The 22899-nt window shown below is 33.1% G+C and overlaps 5 protein-coding genes across 7 annotated transcripts; 3 read left to right on the top strand and 2 right to left on the bottom strand.

The window, feature by feature from the left end:
- Positions 1-369: 369 nt before the first annotated feature.
- Tip60 (Histone acetyltransferase Tip60) lies at positions 370-5740 on the top strand. Of its 2 annotated transcripts, XM_023169374.2 has the most exons (10): positions 370-529; positions 623-680; positions 734-802; positions 861-1123; positions 1838-1870; positions 2041-2196; positions 4523-4931; positions 5116-5278; positions 5345-5557; positions 5618-5740. In XM_023169374.2, exons 1-10 carry the CDS (start codon positions 479-481, stop codon positions 5658-5660), a joined length of 1458 nt encoding a protein of 485 aa, XP_023025142.1. In that variant the 5' UTR covers positions 370-478; the 3' UTR covers positions 5661-5740. The 2 variants fall into 2 exon arrangements, with proteins under 2 accessions (XP_023025142.1, XP_074039443.1); XM_074183342.1 differs by lacking the exon at positions 1838-1870.
- A 2384-nt stretch (positions 5741-8124) lies between these two features.
- RpS2 (Ribosomal protein S2) lies at positions 8125-11585 on the top strand. The gene is made up of 4 exons (XM_023169365.2): positions 8125-8263; positions 8859-9144; positions 10739-10972; positions 11226-11585. The coding sequence occupies exons 2-4, from the start codon at positions 8860-8862 to the stop codon at positions 11544-11546; spliced, it is 840 nt and encodes a 279-aa protein (XP_023025133.1). The 5' UTR covers positions 8125-8263; position 8859; the 3' UTR covers positions 11547-11585.
- A 1748-nt stretch (positions 11586-13333) lies between these two features.
- LOC111513187 (uncharacterized) lies at positions 13334-16269 on the bottom strand. The gene is made up of 2 exons (XM_023169357.2): positions 15686-16269; positions 13334-14495 (listed from the first exon to the last, which is right to left on the bottom strand). Exons 1-2 carry the CDS (start codon positions 16161-16163, stop codon positions 13987-13989), a joined length of 987 nt encoding a protein of 328 aa, XP_023025125.2. The 5' UTR covers positions 16164-16269; the 3' UTR covers positions 13334-13986.
- Positions 16270-16882: 613 nt separating this feature from the next.
- On the top strand, positions 16883-18401 carry DCTN5-p25 (Dynactin 5, p25 subunit). Its single transcript, XM_023169331.2, has 5 exons — positions 16883-16961; positions 17015-17070; positions 17123-17310; positions 17951-18062; positions 18115-18401. The coding sequence occupies exons 2-5, from the start codon at positions 17023-17025 to the stop codon at positions 18313-18315; spliced, it is 549 nt and encodes a 182-aa protein (XP_023025099.1). The 5' UTR covers positions 16883-16961; positions 17015-17022; the 3' UTR covers positions 18316-18401.
- A 1399-nt stretch (positions 18402-19800) lies between these two features.
- RpL31 (Ribosomal protein L31) lies at positions 19801-21654 on the bottom strand. Of its 2 annotated transcripts, none has more exons than XM_023169342.2 (3): positions 21510-21654; positions 21023-21252; positions 19801-19978 (listed from the first exon to the last, which is right to left on the bottom strand). In XM_023169342.2, the coding sequence occupies exons 2-3, from the start codon at positions 21244-21246 to the stop codon at positions 19828-19830; spliced, it is 375 nt and encodes a 124-aa protein (XP_023025110.1). In that variant the 5' UTR covers positions 21247-21252; positions 21510-21654; the 3' UTR covers positions 19801-19827. The 2 variants fall into 2 exon arrangements, with proteins under 2 accessions (XP_023025110.1, XP_023025115.1); XM_023169347.2 differs by having other exon boundaries at positions 21394-21529.
- Positions 21655-22899: the final 1245 nt, after the last annotated feature.

Here is a 22899-nt window from a genome sequence, read left to right as displayed (position 1 = left end):
TATCACGGGTTTAAGGACCATTGAAATCATGCCGCCGTGTCATTGTATTTTTCATAGTTCCATTCCCATCATCATAAAAAAAAATTGAAATTTGTTATTGCACGAATCTAAATATTTGGAATTTTCAGATGATGAAGTTGGGAGATTCCAGCTTCTTAACAGAAACCCTAGAGATAAAATATAAAATTTTAAAGGGATTTCAAAAGTTCAACTCTCAAAAATGTTACAAATACTGAAAACAATATCGTAAATAGTAGTTATCTTTCATATAAAATAAATGAAATAACGTGAAAGCATTGTACCTATATAAGACTTTACTTTGACACATGAATTTTTAATTTTGATTTTTGACTATAATTCTATAATACACATTTTGACATCATATTTGTTGTGATCTGTGCATTTTGAATTTGACATGTTTACGTATTTCAGTTTGTTGCATTTATAACAAATTTATTTATTAAAAAAATTGTGACTAATGAAAGTCGAAATGGATGATATGGACGATAGCACTATATGTGATTCTGTGGTAAGTTTAAAACTGAGATTTTTATATTTTAAATATATGTAACTCAAATATCTAACCTCAATACTCAACTGCATTTATCCATCTATTTTTCAGTCCTCTTTAGTAGAAGGATGCAGGCTCCCGGTGCATATGACAGGAACCAATGATTGGCGTAAGTTAGAATATTAAATATCGAGAAGATTCATCCTCAATATTCCATTTTAGCACTGGCTGAAATAATCAGCTTAAAAGATGTTAATGGTTCCAAGTGTTACTATGTGCATTATGTAGATTGTAAGTATGCGTATTTTCAAATACTTCCCACTAATAGCTACATATATAAATTTTTTAGTCAATAAACGTTTAGACGAATGGGTCACAGAAGAATCACTAGACACTAGAAAGGTCCATTTTCCTAGGAAAGATGTAGGTGGTACTAACACAGGGGTGTCTACCCCCAAAAAGGTACAAATGGGAACAGGAAGCATCTCCAGACCTTCTAGTCCTGTAAACAACATAGAACTAGTTAATGGTAACGCAGTTTTAGCAGCTGCCCTACAAAAACGAATAAATAGAAAACGAAAGGGACCCACGATTGAAAATGAAGATTCCCAGGTATACATATAGATCAAAGAGGAAACAGTTGATCTGAAATTTTTCCCCAAGAATTCTTGCAAATGTTAAGATTGATTCATACACCAGTCTCAATTCTTAACTGTCAAGTCATAAGAACTCATGTTTCAGAGGAGCATCTCTGTCTCTCATTCAGACTCATTTATCGAATCATAACCCAGCAGTCAACTGTAATAATTCAATATTTGAATACAGCTCAGTTAAAAATGGCCACCTCCAAGGATCAGTACTGGGACCATTAATATTCATTATATATATATATATATGTAGTTCTACAAATAAGTTTTGTCTGCTGATGATCCCACATTTATTCTCTTTGAAAAGACAGGCAGAATATTTTGAGAATTCAAAAGAGAGCTTCACTCAATGGAAATTCACAGAAAATCATGTTCCTTGATGGGAAATACTAATACAGATTGATTTATTTTGGACTGTATAATCCTCTTTCTACAGAATAAGTTGTGTCAATATCAGTTTTGAGCACAAAAAAACCTTTTCAGGACCGTATCTGTTACTACCAGTAATGCCCACAGGTCCACAGCCAATGTGCTCGTGAGTGAACAACCGAAATGAATATTATTATTATTTTTTATTACTTACGACTTGTGACCGACTGGTGCATGAATCCACCTTACGATTCTGGATTCTTAATACAGTTATCAGTGTGTATGTATTTTGTTATATTTGTTTTTGTAGGTGCCAAAAATACCAAATGAAGTCACTGCTAAGGTAATATTTTTGATTTTCGAACAGGAGCCCAAAAACTCTACTTGTCACAGTTGAAGTTATCTTGATTAATTTATATCCTACTGGAAGAATTTTATAAACCACAAACGATTTTGGGAGTGTCCACCCATATGACTTTCCAATAGAATACATTCTTTTATCGTAATTTTTAGGACGTTCTTGGGATGATGGTACCTCCTGCTGGACCAAGACAGTCCGGAAGCATGGTTTCACATCATGATGATTTAGTTACCAGAATGAAAAACATTGAACTGATAGAGTTGGGGAAGCATAGAATAAAGCCATGGTATTTTGCCCCTTATCCACAGGTGAGAAGGTGGAATAGAGGTCTGAATTTCATTTGAATATTTCTTTTTTGAGATGGAATATGAAAACGGAAAAAGATACTGTGTTGTTGAGTTTTTTGATGATCCAATTTTAGATTTTTGAACATGGAGCTGGGGAAGATGGGATTAAAGATCACTTAAAACTGTTTTAATCAAATCCGGGTTTAATTGAAGCCACACTTTGTGGTTTAGCTAGGGTTAGAGATATCACCAAAGTCACCACAAGACAGCTTTAGCTACCTGCGTGACATCCGGGTCAAGTGTACAATATAGATGATAATTTATCAAGTGAATGTGATATCATCAGAAGCAGGGAAAATTCATGGACTTAGCATTCGGATAGTATGCAAACTTTGCAAATTTGAGTTCAACTAGATATTTTTCCTTTTTTTTCCTCAAAAATGAAGCCATTTTTTCCGTTGGTTGTCCAAAATACGTTAAAGCTCTATAATTTTGATTATCTACCTTATCAATAGGAAAAACGTATCAAATCTCTTTTGATTAGACTTTCTTGTCAAGTATTTTGTTAATTAATTAGTCTTTAAACCCATTCTTAACTGCAATTTGCTTGATGATATTAAGTTCTTCATTGAAATTATCTATTGAAAAAGGAACATTGACTAATCTGTGAATAATGCCATTACCAATGGTGTGGTAATAATAACATATCTCTGAATATAGACAAGTCAATAGCTGTTTACTTTAATACAAAAAATGCTACTGTGAACCAGAGCATACTACTTAAAACTGAAGAAACATCATTAGAAAACTCGACCTGTACAAAATTTTTAGGGGTCCACTTGGATCAAAAACTCACATGAAATGATCATGTTGAACATACATCCTCAAAACTGAGCTCATATTGCTTCATTATTAGAAACTTGCGTAACACAGTGTCGATGGAAGTACTGAAACTACTATATTTTGGCCTTATTCAGTCATGCCTGTCATATGGTCTGATTTTCTGGGAAAAAGCCCATAATAGTAGTCAATTATTTATCACTCAAAAAAAAATTATAAGGTGCATGCTGAATTTATCTAGCAAAACATCTTGTAAAAACCACTTTGTTGAGCTGGGTATTAAGTCATTACCAAGCTTGTACATTTACTCAATAATTGTTCACATCATAAATAAACATAACTCTCAAAACAAGAAAGGATGTTCACAATCATAATACGCGGCAGAAGGACACCATCAATTTATGTTTCTCTAGATTATCAATCGGACAGGAGAATCCCAATTATATAGGAATCAAATGCTACAATAAAATATGTGAAATTAAGAAATTTAGAGAACTCAGCACAAGTTTATTAAAAATTATCTAAAAAAGTTTTTAGTACAGAAATGCTATTATTCAGTTCAGGAGTTTTTGAATGAAAATTTTGACTCGGACCACATGAAACGGTAGTCTTTTGATTCAAATTTTTAATAAATAATTCTAATTAGTATTGATAAACTTATATTTCATTTATTAATTTTTAAAGTGTGTACATGTACCTATTTATTTATATTAATTTATTTTATTTTATGACCAAAAAGTGAAATTGTAATATTATTATAACCTACTTATTAGTGACGATTCCCATAATGTATGGTACTTGTACTGTAACATTCAGTGGAAAATAAATTGTCTTGTCTTGTCTATAAGCTGTTACTTTGGGTTGATGAGGATGAGTAGAATCGTAAAGTATAGTAATATCCGTATAGGACGGTTTGTGATAAATTGAAAAATCATGTTTGTTGTTCATTCTACTAATTGTTAGGTCCAAGAAATTGATTGAATTGTCTGTTTCTGTTTCAATAGTGAATTTAACGTTTTCATGTTTTGTTAATATCCCCATGAAAAGTATCTAGTTGCCTCTTAGTACCTGTAAAACATACTAAAACGTCATCCACATATCTATGCCAATACCTCCGGTATATAAATATTGATTTTTTTTTTAATTGATGCAACTAATTTTCCTTTATTTTGAGTATTTCAATATTAAATTCTACAAAAAGGATTTGAAACTTTATATCTTCTATTAATTATCTGCGAGCGCTTTCGACAGTTGGTAGTACTGTCATCTTCTAGGCACTCTAGGAGTGCCTAGAAGACCCTCCTCCCCTGCGAGTTTGGCGAACCAAGTTAGTCATTAGATGACTAGTCATCTCCTGATGGTGCTAACTTGGGTTGCGAAACACACGTTGAGTGACATGATTTTGTTCTGGTGTGGAAAAAGTGTTTCAAATAATTTGTATCAAATGATTTTATTACTTCGTTCCTATCTTGTATTCATAAAATAGTATTGCATTGATATTTTTTAGGAAATGGTAAACTTGGACTGCATTTATATATGTGAATTTTGTCTGAAATACCGAAAAAGCCGAAAATGTCTTGAGCGACACTTGGCCAAATGTAACCTCCGACATCCTCCTGGTAACGAAATATATAGAAAAGAAAATATATCTTTTTTTGAGATAGATGGTAGGAAAAACAAAGTATATGCTCAAAACCTGTGTCTCTTAGCTAAACTATTCTTAGACCACAAGACTTTGTATTATGATACGGATCCATTTCTGTTTTATGTTATGACAGTTTTTGATATTCGAGGTTTCCACATAGTCGGATTTTTTTCTAAAGAGAAGGAATCCACGGAAGACTATAATGTGGCGTGCATATTGACCATGCCCCCATATCAAAGGAAGGGATATGGAAAACTACTTATTGAATTTAGTAAGTATGTTTATTTTTCAATAATGGAGTTTGTGCTAAGGATAAATTGAACCAACAAACTATGTGTCATCAGTAGATTATCTAAGCTGGTTCTAAAACACTAAATTCGGTACAGCTGATCTGCTGAAAATTGTTGAATTTTTCTCAAAATCAATGAACTATTCAATATATTATTTTGTTACAGGTTATGAATTATCTAAATTTGAAGGTAAGACAGGATCTCCAGAAAAGCCTTTATCAGATCTAGGACTTTTATCCTATAGAAGCTATTGGGCTCAAACTATATTAGAAATTTTATTATCCATAAAACCAGTAGGGGAAAACGAAAAACCCCAGATTACAATTAAGTAAGTATTTATTTCTCTTAGAAAAGATTGTTGGCACCAGATTTTTACCAGTTACTACTTTTTTAGTGAAATCTGTGAACTGACAAGTATAAAGAAAGAAGATGTTATTTCAACTTTACAAAATCTCAATCTCATAAACTACTACAAAGGGCAATATATAATAACACTTAGCAAAGAAATTATGCGTAGTCACTTCATGGCAATGGAGAGTAGAAAGATAAGAATAGACCCCAAATGTCTACATTGGACACCAAAAGATTGGGGGAAAAGAGCGAAGTGGTAACTATTATAATTTATTTAAATAAATTTTTTGTGATATAACTCGTCATTTTTTTCAAGCCTTGCACCTGTCCTTCCAATTAACCCAAATTATTTGAACTGAGTTATCAGGACAAGATTACTAACTGATGTTATTTTCTTTTTAGTTCTTTATTTAATTTGGAATAAAATGTTTGAAGTGTATATTGGAAGTTTTTTTATTGACGATTCTAATGCGTCAATACTCGATTTCTTCAAGTGGAAAATACAGAGGTCGACTTTTCACTCTTTTCGTTTTGGAAACGGTTTTAGAAAATGATGTAAATTTCAAATCCCTTCAAAATTTATAGGTAAAGCCAAATGGTAATTCAAAAAACATACAGGGTTGTCTTGATGGAAATTTTGAACCTACGAACAAACCTTTCCAAACTGTCGTTCGTGTGGTGAAGCAAGGCAACTAAATCTGAAATATTTTCATCTTTAAGTTGTTCAAGGCAGTTTTTAGGTATATTTCAACACTTTCGGTGCATTATCACAACTCATCAATATGATTTCCTAGAACAACAGGTGACTTTCTTACATTATGTCGCCCATCTTTGGAACATTGCGGTCAAGAATCATGGATAGTAACGGACTACTTCGCTCGATATTTCAATGTTTAGTATGAAAGTTTACTAATAAATTTTTATTAGTTGTCTGTTCGAGGCGGTGCGGCTTTATCAAAAATTATTTGCATAATACAAGTGACAGTCGATGATTTTGTCTCTGACATCTGTCTCCGTGTACCCCAAGGATTCTTATTTTGATTCCAACCATTTTTCTATTATTATCAACGATTTCATATTGGTGACAGGCTACTAATTTATGTCAAAATTATTTTTTATGAATAAATATGTGTTTTTTGGTTTCCAACTGAAGTAAAATAGTCAGAAATCCACATTAAATTAATGAGAATGTGCCAGGACCCAATAACTCTTCTGAAGATAATATGAGCTGACAAGTCAAAAATTTCACCAAAGTTAATTATCACAAAAATCTTAAAACTCCACCAATTTTTATAAATATGACAAAAAATCTGATCCTAAAGTTGATTTTAGAGCTAACCGATCACATTTTTTCCTTGCTCTTGTAAATAGCGAACACAGAACAGATGTAACTGAGACAACAGATGTGCATTATTATCGTTTACCGAGCGAAGCGAACTAATCGAGCGATTAAATTTATATCAAACGAACATACCTAGTGTTCCTCGCCACAGAACACCCTAACTAGGGTGACACTCATCTAATGGCACTTTGATGTTGAGGGGCCAAGTTTCTATGACCTATATTCTGTGTTCAAGGTGTGTAAATGCCATTTTTCGTGGTACATTCAAATTGTTTGAAACTTATCAGACATTGTTGGATCAAGATCTTCAGATGATGTGGTGCTGCAGGTTTTTCCGGGTTTTCCTGCAGCTGAAAAAGCAAATGCGCCACTGGAATCAATGAAGTCGCCCCGGAGCGCCAATTAATTTTTATTGTTGTATTCATTTTATTTTTAATGTCATAAATTGTATGTTTCTAAATTTATAAATTTATTGCAGTCGAGAAATTATTAAGATGTCATCTCGGTAGGTTTTTAGGTCAACATTTCAGAAATTTCAACCAACGTAGCCTGATTTTACTATATTCGAGTTAACTAACAACTCGACGAAATTTTTAGGTTGACTGTAATCACCTGGAGATTCTCAAAAAGTTCCTGTTGCTTGCTGAATGTATCTTCTAAAAGGTATTCTGTGGTTCGATTCTGTTATTTCTGAAATACTTATTTGTACTAGAGTGAGAATAAAATGTACTAAATTCAATTAAACTGTACATGTCCATTAATCGCGGATGTCAGGATACAGAATATTCTCTTGTCCTTTAGTCCTTTTATGATACTTATTTTCTAATCTGAGGTATTTGAATTTTTATTGGTAATGTGAAAGAAATGTGTGAACGTTTTCATTCAAATTTGAATATTTAATATTGCCTTTCGTTAGTTTCAACCCTAGTTTCTCCTTTTATTTTATTTTTTCTATTAAGATGCAGAGAAGCTCTAGCTCAGTTTTGAAACTATCGAATAACTCTTCGGCAGAATCATAGTTGTTTTCTTTTGATCTAGTTATTTTCGTGTTATTCTAGCTTTTTCAACTGGATTAGGACATTTCTCAACTGTTAAACCATTCACATGCTTCGTGATTCTAATGACATATGTTCCGACTACTTCTCACTCCAGCTCAACAGATAAACATTGAAATATAAGTGTGATTAAGTCTTTATTTCTTTAATATGGATCAGATTCCCTTGCCCATAATTTGCCCAAAATAAAGACACAAGCGCGTTCTGAATCTAAGATATAGTTATGAGTTCTGTGGTCCAATACGAATATATTATACGAGACGAGGTTAAATAAGACGATTTTTCGGTGAGGTCAAGAATTGCATATAGGTATGTATGTTGGAGAATTTCAAGAAGGGTGAACTTTGTTCATTTTTCTTGGAAGATTATCATTTCATCATATATTTTGGTGTTTTCGAACGGTCATGAACGTCAACTCGAATGGATGATGCGTTCAAAGAACAAATTTTCTGCGCATGCGCTGTCAGTGAATATACGTCACATCCGCTGAGAAACCATTCATAAGCGACAACTTCCTTTTCTTCCTATCTTTCGTTCGACAACAGTGTTGGAGGAAGTATTAAACGTAAGTACTTTTATTTTGAACAAATTTCTAGTAGTAAGTAGGCATCGTTTTGTAAATTATGGTCAAGTTTTGAATGCATTGATCTTGAAATTGCTCTGTATGAAGTCTGCAATATTCACACCAATGCATTTGGAAGTTCAACCAGAAGCACATTTTAATGGCTTCCTGCATCGTTACTCATAACATAACGGTAATTACTTACAAAACATTTCTAGTGGAAATGATTTGTTTTTAGCTATGCCGTGTTTATTTTATATAAAGTTTTTGTGAATTAGTAAAATGTTGGAAGCCTTATTTATACTATCATAAAATGTGCTCACATGGCATGAGCGAGCACGTTTTATCAATAGGACATTTTTCATAACTTCACTCGCCAATCAGGTTATAAATTTCTACTAGTCATGTTGCAATTGCTATAAATTTCTTGTAGCCTGCGTAACGGTACTGCTTTTTCATGATGAATAACACATTCTTTCGCGGTTTCCACCAGAGAGACATGTCTCAATGATGGCCAAGAATGACTGACTTCCGCACATATATATTAACACATTGATAACTTTTCCAAAGATTCTTTTGACAATTATTCTATTTTCAGAATGGCGGACGCAGCTCCAGCCGGTGGTCGTGGCGGTTTCCGTGGTGGATTCGGTGGTGGTAGTAGAGGAGGTGGCCGAGGGGGCCCCAGAGGTCGTGGACGTGGACGCGGTAGAGGCCGTGGTCGCGGAAAGGAAGACCAGAAGGAATGGGTGCCTGTAACTAAGCTAGGACGGTTGGTAAAAGATGGTAAGATCCGCTCTTTGGAGGAGATCTACCTGTTTTCTTTGCCAATCAAGGAGTATGAAATCATCGATTTCTTCATTGGGTCAGAACTGAATGATGAGGTGAGTAATAGATAAACCTTTAATTTTTTTTCTTATATATTGAAACTGGGACATGTAACGTTATCAATCAATACAGTTTCAGTAAATGTGGCTTCTTGTAGATTTCTGTATAATGTTCCACCTCAAAGGTCAAATTTTTTTTCCAAACACCATCGACATGTTTGTCAGACATGCAATCTTAGTTCTGAAAGTTGAAATTTGGGAACTACTAAGGTCACACTTTGAGACAAGTGTGAGACAACTGTGAAAAGTATAAATGCTTTCATGAAAACATACAGAATGAACTTTTTCTTGAGTTAACATTATAATGCCATAATTCTTAGTATATCCCAAAAAACTCGGAAGTTTTGAAAAATTACATATAGATATTTTCCAGTTATATTTGAAGAAATGAGCAATCTCATGCAAATTGCACATTTATGTTACCATTTTTTCCATTTCATGATGATTCTTAAAGATTCGCTATTAATTCTTACATTCATTCTACACTGAGTATGCTTGTGTTATATGGTCGCCCCAAACATTGACAAAAGTGTATCTAAGAAAATATGATACATTCGCTTAATAATAGGCAAGAAATTGTATTTTTGTCACCCATAAATTCAATTACAATCAATATAAAATATGTGCTCTTTTATTCTTTGATTGATTCATCGATGTTATCATATTTGAATTGGATTGCTCCTTTTGTCATTGGTAGTCGTCTGTGAATTCCATCAGTTTCTTTCAATCAATCAATCAATCAATTTATTCATTGTAAATGAAACATTACAACGTCGTTATTTCCTTAGTATTAAAATTAAAATACATATACACAGAGATGCACAGATCAAAATAAAATAAATATATACAAAATTATCATACACATTTATTTGTAATGGTCGTGTGGTCTACATATACGTCACATGCAAGAGAATATTTAATTTGTAAAATAATAGTTTTATCAATTAGAAGATGACATATTTTCTTGAATAATTCAGTGTAAATATAAATTTCAAAACGTTTTTTATCGACAAAAAATAATTTTAAATTTTCTCTTCAAACTACTGAGAAACGCACTTGAAAAACTGTAATTAGATTTTTGTTAGTATCATTATCCTTTAGCTATTACTGCAGAAAACCATTTTCATATTAGAAACTTTTGAATACAAAGATAACTTGTGATGTATTATTGATAAGCAAATTGGGTTTCGAAAAACTTCAGAAATACAATAAGGCATTCATAAGTAAAAATTAAGTAGATGAAAATTGAAAAACTAGACATTGAATCACAAATATGAAAGAACGTTATGCAGTGAAATATATTCAACATAGTTGAACTAAAAGTAGGACTTTCTCAGTCGTGTGAAAGGTGTCTACAATTGAACTATGTATTTTCATAATATCTTTTATTTAATTATATAAACTTTTGTTTTTATATCGCTAAGGCTGATGAACGTTTTTTTTTCTCATGATGAATAACCATTACTTTCGCGGTTTCCACCAGAAGAACTTGTTCTAATGTTGGTTTTACATATCTGAATTTACCTCCTGTTATAATAAGGCTCCTTCTCATTATTATAATAAAATTAACATCCTTTTTTAAAATTTGCAGGTATTGAAGATCATGCCTGTTCAGAAACAGACTCGTGCTGGTCAACGTACTCGTTTCAAGGCTTTCGTAGCTATTGGTGATAGCAAAGGCCACATTGGTTTGGGAGTGAAGTGCAGCAAAGAAGTTGCTACTGCTATCCGTGGAGCCATCATCTTAGCCAAGCTTTCTGTCGTACCAGTTCGTAGAGGTTACTGGGGTAACAAAATCGGTCAACCCCACACAGTGCCTTGCAAAGTGAGTATCATTCAACTATCCATAACTTATCTTCTACTGGCTCAATAATAGTACTTCTATTGGCTTTATTTCATTCCAATGCATCGATAAAGAATTACTGTTACAACTTAACGTGATGAATAGCCATTTCTTTCGCGGTTTCCACCAGAGGGATTCGTCTCTATGATGGCCAAGAACGTCTGATACCTTTCCATTCCTAAGGAATTTACTGTCCCTATTTTGACTTTGGATTAATTTCTTGTTCTTTTCCTAGGTCACTGGAAAATGCGGGTCTGTAACTGTACGTCTCATCCCAGCTCCCCGTGGTACTGGTATCGTTTCTGCTCCTGTTCCCAAGAAACTACTGCAGATGGCAGGTATCGAAGACTGCTATACATCAGCCAAGGGCTCCACCGGTACGCTGGGTAATTTCGCCAAGGCAACTTATGCAGCAATTGCAAAGACTTACGCATACTTAACGCCAGATTTGTGGAAGGAGATGCCTCTTACCAAGACACCCTACCAGGAGTTTGCGGATTACCTGTACAAAAATCACCGCAATGAATCTGCCGCAGCACGTACTGAAACTGCTTAGATCGTGTTTAACAGCAATGTAATAAAAACATTAAATATATATACTCTAGTTTCATTTTAAAGCTTTTGAAAGTGTTTCCAGTTTCATTTTAGTTTTTAAACAATTTTTCAACTCCTTGAAGTGTTCTTTGGATTTTTTTATTTGCAGTCTGGTTAAACAGAACTTGTCGGTATTTTATCTACTGGATGAATATTCAAAAATTGGTCAAATTTTCATTTGAAAAAAACAAAAGTCTGGTCATACATCTCTAGTAAAAGATGTAGAAAGCATAAAAATTTAACAACTGGAATCTTTTTCTTAGTATTGTTGTAACTGGCTTTATGCTTTCACATGTGCCTTAATCATTTTTATATCGAATTGAAGGGAGAGTAGGAGTAAGGAGAACCATCTTGAGAGAAGACTGCCAAAAAAGTGTCCACTAATAAGATCAATTATAGTTCAAAATGTCAGTTATATCAAGGAACTTAATTAGAAAACGTGGAGTATGCTGAATTCGAATATTTAATATTGTCTTAATATCGAAAGTTGATGAGAAATGTGGCTATTCACGTAATCAAATATTATTTGGTAAATATAACCTAACAAAATTACTGTGAGATAATGTTCGTTCTGTCTCTTTGTGTGTTCCACTAAGCACTCACAACGATTCCACATAGCTACCACGGTCGTTGAGTTCGCGACGAAATGTCACTCATGACGTCATACTTTCGCTAACGGCAAGCTCACATCTGAAGAGGTGGGTTAAAGTGCACGTTGAGAATATTTTTAAATATGACATTTAAGTTTGAAGATGTCAACAAGAAATTTAGAGTATAATCTAGGTGTGTAATCAGAGATGACACTTTCAAAATATAGTGTTATATGTCATAGAAAATCATGTACCTGGAATTACTTTTGAATTCTGCATCTGAATAACGATTAATTACATTTTCATAATTAATAACATGTGACCTGTTTTTCGGTTTTCACGATTTTAATTTGTAAAGTTCCACTCTTCATCTATACTAGATGAACTAGTTTCTGAAGTACTATTACCGAAGCATCAACAAATATTCAATTGCCGTAAAAGATATTTTGATTACATTCAAACTTAATTCATTTTTCAACCTTGCCATTCATGTTCCATAAAATTTAGTTTTCCAACAGTACTTCAACTAGTTATCGGTATTGAAGAAAGTTGATGTTTGAATCTAAATAATGAAACATCATACCACAGCCCTAAAAGTTATTCGAAATGGAGGCTGTAGAGCCGAAAAAAAAAATCCGGCAATTTTAGTTTTTTGAAACTATATACATTGATTTGTGAAATTATAAAACAACAATAAAAATTAATTGGCGCTCCGGGGCGACTTCATTGATTCCAGTGGCTCATTTGCTTTTTCAGCTGCAGCACCACATCCAAGGCCGTAGCCAGAAAACAATTTCGGGGGGGTTTGGTTTGGTGGGACAGTAGAAAAAAATGAAATATAAAAATAACGAAAGAAAGAAAATGGTGTTACATGAAAATATATATTTATTAGAATAGATCTTTCGGGTGGGGATCAATCCCACTTGATCCCCCTCCTGGCTACGGCCTTGACCACATCATCTGAAGATCTTCATCTGCCAATGTCCTCTCTCCCAAAAACGGCCATTGATAGTCAAGATCTGAAAAATGATTTTTCTTGCTTGCATCCAAAGCAATTGAAACCGTATTATCGCTGAATGTGACGGGACAGTAATTGCTGAATCCAGCCGCTGGACGAGAATAAAGTAAATGATTTTACAAATCTAATTTAAAAAAAGTATTTAATTATCAGTCTTTTATTACCAAATTCAAAAATACATGCCATAACACTAATCCAATAGTGGGCGAGATTCAATTCACTTAGTCACTAAACCTAAAAGTCCAACCTGATTGAGGAAAAAAAAATCTTTTAAAATATGACAGATCAGTCGTGATCTGCTCAAAAAAAAGATTGAAAATATATCTGTCTGAAACTAAAATAGTTTCAATCAATTTTTCAAGGAGATCGAAGTCATAAGTATAATAAGCTCAGGATAGGAGTATTATAAAAATAATATCAAGTGAAATGTGGATGTTTTTTGTTGTGGTAATCATTGAAAATTAGTAATATATTTAATATTACATTAAAATTAAAAAATCTTCATGTGTTCTATTAGTAGAAGATAGATATATCCACAAACCTTTTATACATCCACCTAACCCTTATCACTTTGAAAAACCTAATTTCACAGTATGAAATATGTAGATAATATATCTACTCAAAACCTGTGGATAACTGAATACCAAAATATTCGAAAACATAATAAAGTACCATTTATTTCTATGTAAAACTCACTTAAAATTATAATATCTTTTAAAACTTATTATCTACCAAAATATGAATGAATATAAAATCACTGATTTCAGTCGCTTTATAAAAATTTAAGTAGCTACCTAACAACTCTCAATTTCTTTCTCTACAATTTCAAAATCATGTTCAAAATCAAGTTCATTCTTCTCTAGTTCCTCAATTTCCTTCAACACTTTTTTCCAAACATCTTGCACTTCATCTTTCGACGAAACAATAACCTCCAGAAGATCACGAAGTATATTCATTTCCATTTCAATTTTCTTCTCAGTATCCAGTACTACTTCTAAAGTAGGATGTTCTATCATCCAATCTTTCACTAAAAGAGCTACATCCACAACAGTGAAAGCAACAGAAATAACACTTGAGATTCTCCCTATTGTCTTGAAAACAGTTGCTCCTGTATGCCCAGTTAATCCAAAAAAGTTATAGATGAACTGAAAACTTTTTTCAGAAAAGTGCATAGTTTTTCCAATAATCGGAAGCGTTTCAAGAGCTGCGCTTTCAACGTGATGCAGTTTGATTATTGTACTTAGAGTATTCATCATTTTCATGTTTGGTTCCTCTGTTAGGTCTATACATCCATTAGCAATGCCTAAAATAATTGAGATCCAATTGTTCAACGGAAATTTATGATTTTCAAATTTAATTTCAAGGTTACACAGCATGAGATCATAAATTTACTCTAAGAGATGTCCCTATCAAATAATATACCAAACTATTCTTTTTTTCAAATGTCTTTGACGAAAGCAAAGCAGCAATTACTAATATAGAAGTAAATATATTTTCTTTCATTAAACAGATCGTATCCAATATGAAATATAATGCTACTTATATCCTATTGGGTATCCTTCATATGTAATATGTATCCCTAATGGACTAACGGGTGATATTATTTTTGTTTTATGGAAATCAAGTTCTCTCAAGACCACTCTTCATAACAGCAAAGGTTCATAATGTTTTTTGAGATTACAAAGAACATTGTTCTAAATTGAAAGGGGAGAGGAGACATTAATTTTCTTGATTTTTATGTCATGTACAATTTATGAATTGGAATTAAACCTACTTTCTGCCTACGGATCTTAAATTTATACAGTCCACTATTTCGATTCACATATTATATGAATAAAAAAGACCAAAATATTCAAATGATGAAGTACCATTTATTTTGATGTGAAACTCGCTTTCTTAGGTACACATCCTTGCGTTAGTTTTTCACAGAAATAGTGACAGTACGTCTTCAAGACCGATGTCATAACCAAAATAAAGAATTAAAATGTTTATTATGCTGTGTTATAAGGAGAGGGTAGATGGGTGGTAAATAAACTAAGGAGAGGTGGCAAATGTGTATCCGTCAACGTTTAGAATTCATAAGCGTGACTCACAGATGAACAGTTACCAAATAATTAGACCTCCCACAGGATTGCAATGACATTTTGACTTTGTATTAGGAGGTGTATAAAAGCCAGAATCAGAGTATTTACAAAGGCATTCAAAGTAGGACATTTTAGTTAGATCATTGGTTCATTCATTCTAATTTAGTCAGTCACCCTAGTTGAAAATTTGATTCAAAAACATTCCAATCAGGTACTTGATTCGATTCAAAGCAATGTTCAGTTAGAACATTGACTTGAAATAATGCTGTTTCTAAATTTCGTTCATTTACAAATAATACTGGTAATTGAAATGCAATACTGAACTGCCTATTCCCACAAGCTTCCTAGTTAGCGACTCAATGGAATTACAACAATTTAATCCTCTTTCACACTGGGAAGAAATACTTACCCTTCACAGCTATTATGATTGCCCCATTCTTATCAACTCCACTCTCAATCAACTTCTCTATAACCATTGCGAAGTGTTTCAATTGTCTGGTGAGGTTTTCGTCGAAACTTTCTTTGTTACTTACAATATTTTGAATATCATTCATAATCATCGTAGTTGTTCGATAGTCCACATAATCGGTAATCACATTTGATATGCCACCTGTGACCGACATTAAAGCCCCACCTGCTCCTACAGCTAAAGATCCACCTCCGCTGAAAGGAGCACAGAGTACAGATCCAATAATCATAGCTACACCAGCTCCGCTTACAGCAGTCCCAGCAGTTTTCGCTATGTTACAGGTTTTATGGTGGGATGCAATAGTATCTTTGAGTGCTTCGAGATTATTTAGGATGTCCATTAATTTTTCAATGTAATTCTCGAGCAAAACTTGAAACTTAACATTCTTGTCATTACTGATATCTTTTTCGTCTGCCATCTTGAGTTACCAAAAATTTTACGTCGCAATATAACTCTACTTATAAATCACAAAGAAAACGAAAACAATATACAAACTGAATGACAATGACTCATAGACTGGATAATATATGGACTGGACATGAAGTCAATTTTAACTATTTTACACCAGCAGTGTGAAACTGCCGATCACACAACGTCTTGGCTACTGCGTCACACCATCATGTGACAAATCAAATCCTGAAATTTTTACATTGAAATATGCAACACGTAAAACGTTAAGTGTATAACTGACGTAAATGCCAGGATGTGACTCTCTTCATCTTTTTTTAATTGTTCTAGTGAACGATCTCTCTTCAATGGCTGGTACATGTTATGACATTGCTGCGTGAAACAGATAGCCGATAGGCCCAATGCCTATTTCTGTGGTCACAGCACAATCTTTTAATATCATAAATATGTTACTTCAAATGAAAGAAAACCCTATATGTTTATTTGCCAGTGGTGCCTACCCATCGCCAACATTTCATTGAACCTCCAATAGTCGGAGAACAAGTCTCCAGACTAGATTGAACATCTTTTAAAAACACGGATCTTACTATTTTCTTAACAATGTACTTGTTAAATAAAAAATGACTAGCTGTTGAAACAGTTTCAAATTGTACTAAATAGGCGAAAGAGGTACTTCATAACAGCATTCCGTTCTGTTGTGTCGAATTGTGTACAATTGTACTGAACATATCATTGCGCTATAGAGGATCTAAAAAATAGGCGATCCGTGGTTGACATGGACAATGGACATACATCATCGACAGTATTAGTTGAGGTTATGAAATTGTTTTCTGGGTTTGAATTATAAATATTTATTTTTAGGAGGCATTATGGAGTTGCGAGATATAAATTACAATAAAGGAGATTATGTCGAAACTGTGAGTTCATTATTTTTTCCTAACATTCTCACATTAACATATTTTTCTTCAGGCTTCAGGAAACAAAGTATGTCGACAAACAGTACTATGTGGATCTCAAAACATAATTCTACAAGGAAAGGTTATTGTGCAGTCGGAGGCAATAATTAGAGGCGACTTAGCTAATGTCAAGACAGGAAGATATTGTATTATTAGCAAGGAAGCTGTTCTCAGACCACCTTATAAAAAGTTCAGCAAAGGGTAAAGTCAGTATTATCTATTAAATTCACAATGAAGGAAAAGCAATAAGAATGAAGTACTTAAATTATGGCATTGGCATAAAGCTGATATTTGGGGGTGATTTGAATTCGAAATAATCTTCATTCCACTGCAATAAACACATCTCGAAAACTTGGGCAAAACCACTAATGATCAAATCATTCTTACTCGCTGTTACCAAATGTCAGAACGAATAATAAAGGGATTGTGGAAGGGAGTTCAAAGCCAATCATAATCAGAACATTAAGTGGCACAAATCCCTTTTATTCCCACATTCCCAAAAATGGTTAATCGGGACAGTAAATATTTTCTTTGAAAACAACTGGTATTTTGTGCTTCCATTCATCCTTTTATATTACTGCACATTTGAATTTCTTACTAAATCTTCAATTTCATTTCTAAATTCAACCATTTCATCAATTTCTAGTTTTAGTTTACCATGCTTTCGTCTGCTCAAAAATGGGATTTAAAATATATTATTCTTTTTTCAATGTACCTCAGTTTCAATACACTTTTTTTTAACAACATATTCACTCTGATAATACTTTATTATAATACTTTGTAAAACTTAGTTTCATTAAATATTTGAATCTGCCATATATTGTTTGAATTTTGCTTGCAGAGTGGCATTCTTCCCTCTCACAATGGGCGATCATGTATATGTCGGTGAGAAATCCCTGGTTAATGCTGCAATTGTTGGCAATTATGTTTATATTGGAAAAAACTGCGTTATTGTGAGTTGATATCATTTATTTTTGCTGTATCTTGAATATCGTTAATTTTCAGGGGCGCAGATGTACTCTCAAGGATTGCTGTGTTATTGAAGATAATACTGTTTTAGCCCCGGAAACAGTTGTTCCTCCTTTCACAAGGTATGGGGGTTCACCGGGTACATGTGTGGGTGATTTACCAGAATGCCAAGCAGACTTGATGGTTGATTTTACTAGAAGCTACTACCAGCACTTCCAGCCTAACAAGCTAATATAGTTTAACATACATTTACTCTATTATATTTATACTTTAACCGCACTTTATTTATATTTTTATTCTTATTTTGAAGCCTATCAAATAAAGTTTGTGTCTTATACTTACCTATATCAAAGCGTGTCTGAAGACTGTACCGAGGAGATATACATACTTTGCACCGATGAGAGGTAATACCTCAAAGCGGGTCTGTAGGTGATCTACTAAAATAATTTCAGCATGATCCTGCTGCTGGATGAACTAGAAACATCTGTGAGGTATCTTGCATAAATGTCTATTGAATATAATTCAATATCCAGCATGTTATTCCCCGGGAAAGTAGTTGTGTTCCGGCAAGCATTTACCAGAACCTACTGTGTAGGTAGATGGCAGAGGTTAATAATTCAAGATTTCCAAAATACTCATTCTTATTTATATGTTTATGTATTGTGGATAACTTGTTCAGTTGGTCTTCCAATATTCTTTCAAACATCGTTTTATTTTTGGAAGTCAAACCAGTCCTTGGGCTAGTAGTACTTTTATATTCTTATTAAAATCTGATTTCAATAAAAAACTCATTCAAAATTCACTACCTCTCTTTATTTCAATAAATGTTCAACATCCACTTCCTGACAACAATAAAGTCTGTTTACAAATTCATTTCATATATTTTGGCACATTTTTGTGGTAATTTCGTATGTTATACTAGATACCGTTTATTATTGGAATAAATAGGATGGTACTTGGTGATAATTTAACAAACTATTGGAGTTTTTTGTCCAACCATGGTATGGTGTAATAGTACTAATATTTTTGGAAGAGTGTTCAACCGAACCATAAAATACTGTCATACTCAATATTTCATGAAAATCCAAATGACTTTACCTGACGTTACATTTCAGCAAGAGCTGGTTCGAATAAAGTTTGAGGAAAATTATCCAAAATCATTGCATATATAGGAATATTTTCTCAGAATGGATCACCTGATATGACCTCCTAGGATTTTTATGGAGATTCATGGAATTTAAAGTATGTGTTACACAACCCAGCCTATTTCAGAATTCATAGATTGAATAAGAGGTATTTGCATCCAGCAACATTGTTCAACGTAAGAAATGAGTTTGTAGACTTCATTATGTCAGATAGTGAATGAATTTGTATAGAGAACTGAAATACGTATCAAAGGACACATCACAAGACCCCTTTACATTTGAAACAAAAAAGTTTAGCACTCTCGATGTCATACTATTGTCTAAAATGGACACTTTTTCCAATCACCAGAAATGTAGCAGTCTTCTCAAAGCACACTTCTTATAAAAAATTTTTACTTTGGAGAATATTTGTAAACAAGGGTTCAACAACACTTGAAATGTATCACACAAATATTTGTTTCAAGCCTTGATTGTAATGAATCTCTCCCATGACATGTCAGGTGAAATATTATCATTGAGTATATTACAGAGACTATATTCAGCTTCAGTTAGCTTTCGTGAAAGAATAAAACACAACTTACTTAAAAATAATTTTATATTTTATTTATTCCTGACTTGCGTCAACATTTTCAGTTTGAAGTCCTTTGAATGTTGGCACTGCAACATATGTTACGAGAGTATACAGTTTGTTGACTGAATCTTCATCATCATTTCTTCTCCTGGACAGTCTAACACGGACACGGAAAGGAACGTTCCTGAAATTCAAAATGTTTTTGTTACATTCAAAAACTTAGTATTCATCTCATAAACAATGAGCATTGCACTAAACTAACCAATGCAGTATTTGATGATTGAAATTCACGAACTTTCAGCTAGAGCAAACAAATTCACTTATTTACGAGATCACCCCTTTCATAATAGTACAAGCATGTAATGTAATGATTATTCATATTGAATTTGAAAATCGAAGAAAAGACTAAAAATTGTAGAAGTGAGACTTGAAGTGAACTCAAGCACGTGAAGATGAGCAAAAGCACTGAGATAAACGGAATTATAGATTATACAATTCAAAATACAGAGATAAATGACGAGAATAATATAAAGGATACATATAAGTAATAAGTGACTACATTAACAATTTGGTGTATAATTAATCTTCCAAGTACCTTTCCATTTGAATTTTGACGGGCCTTTCCTGTGATCTTTAGATTTAAGTTTTCATCATTGAACATTCTAATTGAACGATCAATAGGAGAGTGCATTCCACAGTTTATATGATGGAAGGAAACTTGAAATAAGGCAACAAACACCGTTCTCACTGAAATGATTGATAATAGTTTGCAGTTTCGTAATATGAAGCTCAGTAGCTTTGATATATTGGCGGCAATACGATTGAAATATGTTTCAAGCAGAATTGAATAAAGTTTGAAGTAATTTCATTAGCTACATGCACTTATTTTCCAAAGGGGAAAACACATTGAACTAAATTAAAAAGTTTTCCAGTACTTTGCTTTCAAAACATCGTACCATTTTTACTTGCTGGATATAAAAACTAATGAGGTTGGCTCACTATAAAATACACACTAATATAAAAACTAATTGGCGGACAAACCACTGGAGCTCTATCTTAGAAAGTAGACTGATGAGCTAAATTTCGATCAGCTTCGTGAACAGCAGACAAAAATATGCAAGCCCAATATTTATTAAAAAACTATGGAAATAATTACGTAAGTTTTCTTCCTTACTTATAGAAATAATTGTGATCAGACCAAGTCTCATTTTGAAATAACAGTACTAACCTGATTCCTTTAGACCACAATTGTTTATTAAGTCTAGTGTCAATTCTAACGTCTGGAGTTCCCATTTGTTTTTCTGCGAATTGTCGGATGGCTTTGATAGCCCTAGGAGCACGTTTCTTGAAGCCAATACCATGCAACCTTTTGTGTAGGTTCACTGTGTATTCACGAGTAACCACTTCGTTGATGGCAGATTTGCCCTTCTTTTCTCCCTTCTGTTTTGCCATTGCGACCTAAAAAACATACGTTTTCATTCATATTTATATGACTTAATTGCAAATTAGAATAAAATTGAGAAATATAAACTATGAACATAACCTAAAAAAGGACGACTAATATTTATTTATATTGATGAGAATTTCAGTGAAAAATACCTGAATATATGATAAGAACAGAAAATGGCAAAATTTTGTGAAATTTGTATGGACAATTCACGTTTCTAGAAAACAGGATGATTATGAGTTTTTAAAAAATTTACTTTCTAACATACCTCCTTCACAGACACAAATTTAAAGAAAGTAGACGTCGGATGTCAAATGACAAATGACTTCTGACAGGCCCATTTTAGTTGTTCTCTATTTTCTCTCTCTCTCTATTTTGGATGGTCGTTGCTTCGTATCTTCAGGCGCATATGACCATTGTTCCTTTTCTACTCACCAGTTGTGGGTATCCTAATGATAAATCATGGTTCACGAAACATTTAATTTTTTACTAGAATGCTAAATGAAATACGCCTTAAAATAAATATCGGTTTGGGGAATATTTTTTAATTTTATTTTCAAACATTATTCTTCACGTTCATTTCTGTAGATATTTACTAATCTTAATTATTGCTTTTAGGATCATTCACGACTAATGATTATTAAAATGATGTCATACAGATTTGTTACGTTTCACTATATATGTTTTCCCGTTAACCAGCTATCTCACCCCTACGAACGACAACCCTCCGAAGTCGAAACTTGTGCGAGCTAAGAACTAACGAGGTCTTACCTTTTAACGTGTCACTTCTATCACGAAACATATTGTCATTTCAAAAGTTATAATTTATTTAAGAGAAAATTCCATTTTAATTTTTATTCCTATGAAATGAATCTATTAAAAATTGACCTACTCATCAACAGATGACAGCACTATGCAATGGAGAGTAGTGTTCAGACATATAATAAAGATAAAAAAAGGATTACACTATTGTCCAGAGAAAGATGCATGGAAAAACAGGTATTTGAAGACAATTGATTTTTTCTGTTTGGGATTGACCCAACTTTGTATACATAATGATAGATAGAGCAAGAATCGAAATTTGTCGCTCGTATTTTATTCATATCCTTGATTTATGGATCATAATGTGAAAAATCTCTCAGTTAATTTCAGTTCATTCCCAAATTCATATAACATTGGAAATTGAACTGCTAATTTGCATTGTCACGAAGTGTCACTTTTTAAGTGTAGTCAGCACCTCTTTGAATGTGATGCTGAAACTTATAGGATCTCTTTATAAACACACCAGGGATTTTTAGGCGCCTTGTTATTTTTTTTTTGAAGCAGGTTTAATTCTTTGAGGCTGATGGATGATGAGCAGTCAAAACACTAAAATTTTCAATGGACACAGCTATCGAAACACAAATACTGTGTTTTGAAGAGAAATAAGACCAAATATTCGTCCTCTCTATGAAAGGTGCGTTTTGTTGGCACTATCTTATTCGAGTTTGGGCCATTCCCGGCAAAATTTATTTGCCCTTTTGCTCAATCAAAACATATCGAGCAGAGGTTGCGAATAAACATTTGGCGGGAACAAATTACAACTAAAGATTTCTAATGAATCAACGATTTGATATGTCATTACAAACTTGCTGCCTATAGATGGCGCTACATAATGT

Source organism: Leptinotarsa decemlineata, unplaced genomic scaffold (assembly GCF_025532065.1).
Source record: "Leptinotarsa decemlineata unplaced genomic scaffold, Ldec_3_MD MMD2_tig00026336_RagTag_RagTag, whole genome shotgun sequence".
Taxonomy (NCBI): Eukaryota; Metazoa; Arthropoda; class Insecta; order Coleoptera; family Chrysomelidae; genus Leptinotarsa; species Leptinotarsa decemlineata.
Note: the sequence above shows the minus strand (reverse complement) of the source record. Positions and strands in the feature narration are given on the sequence as shown.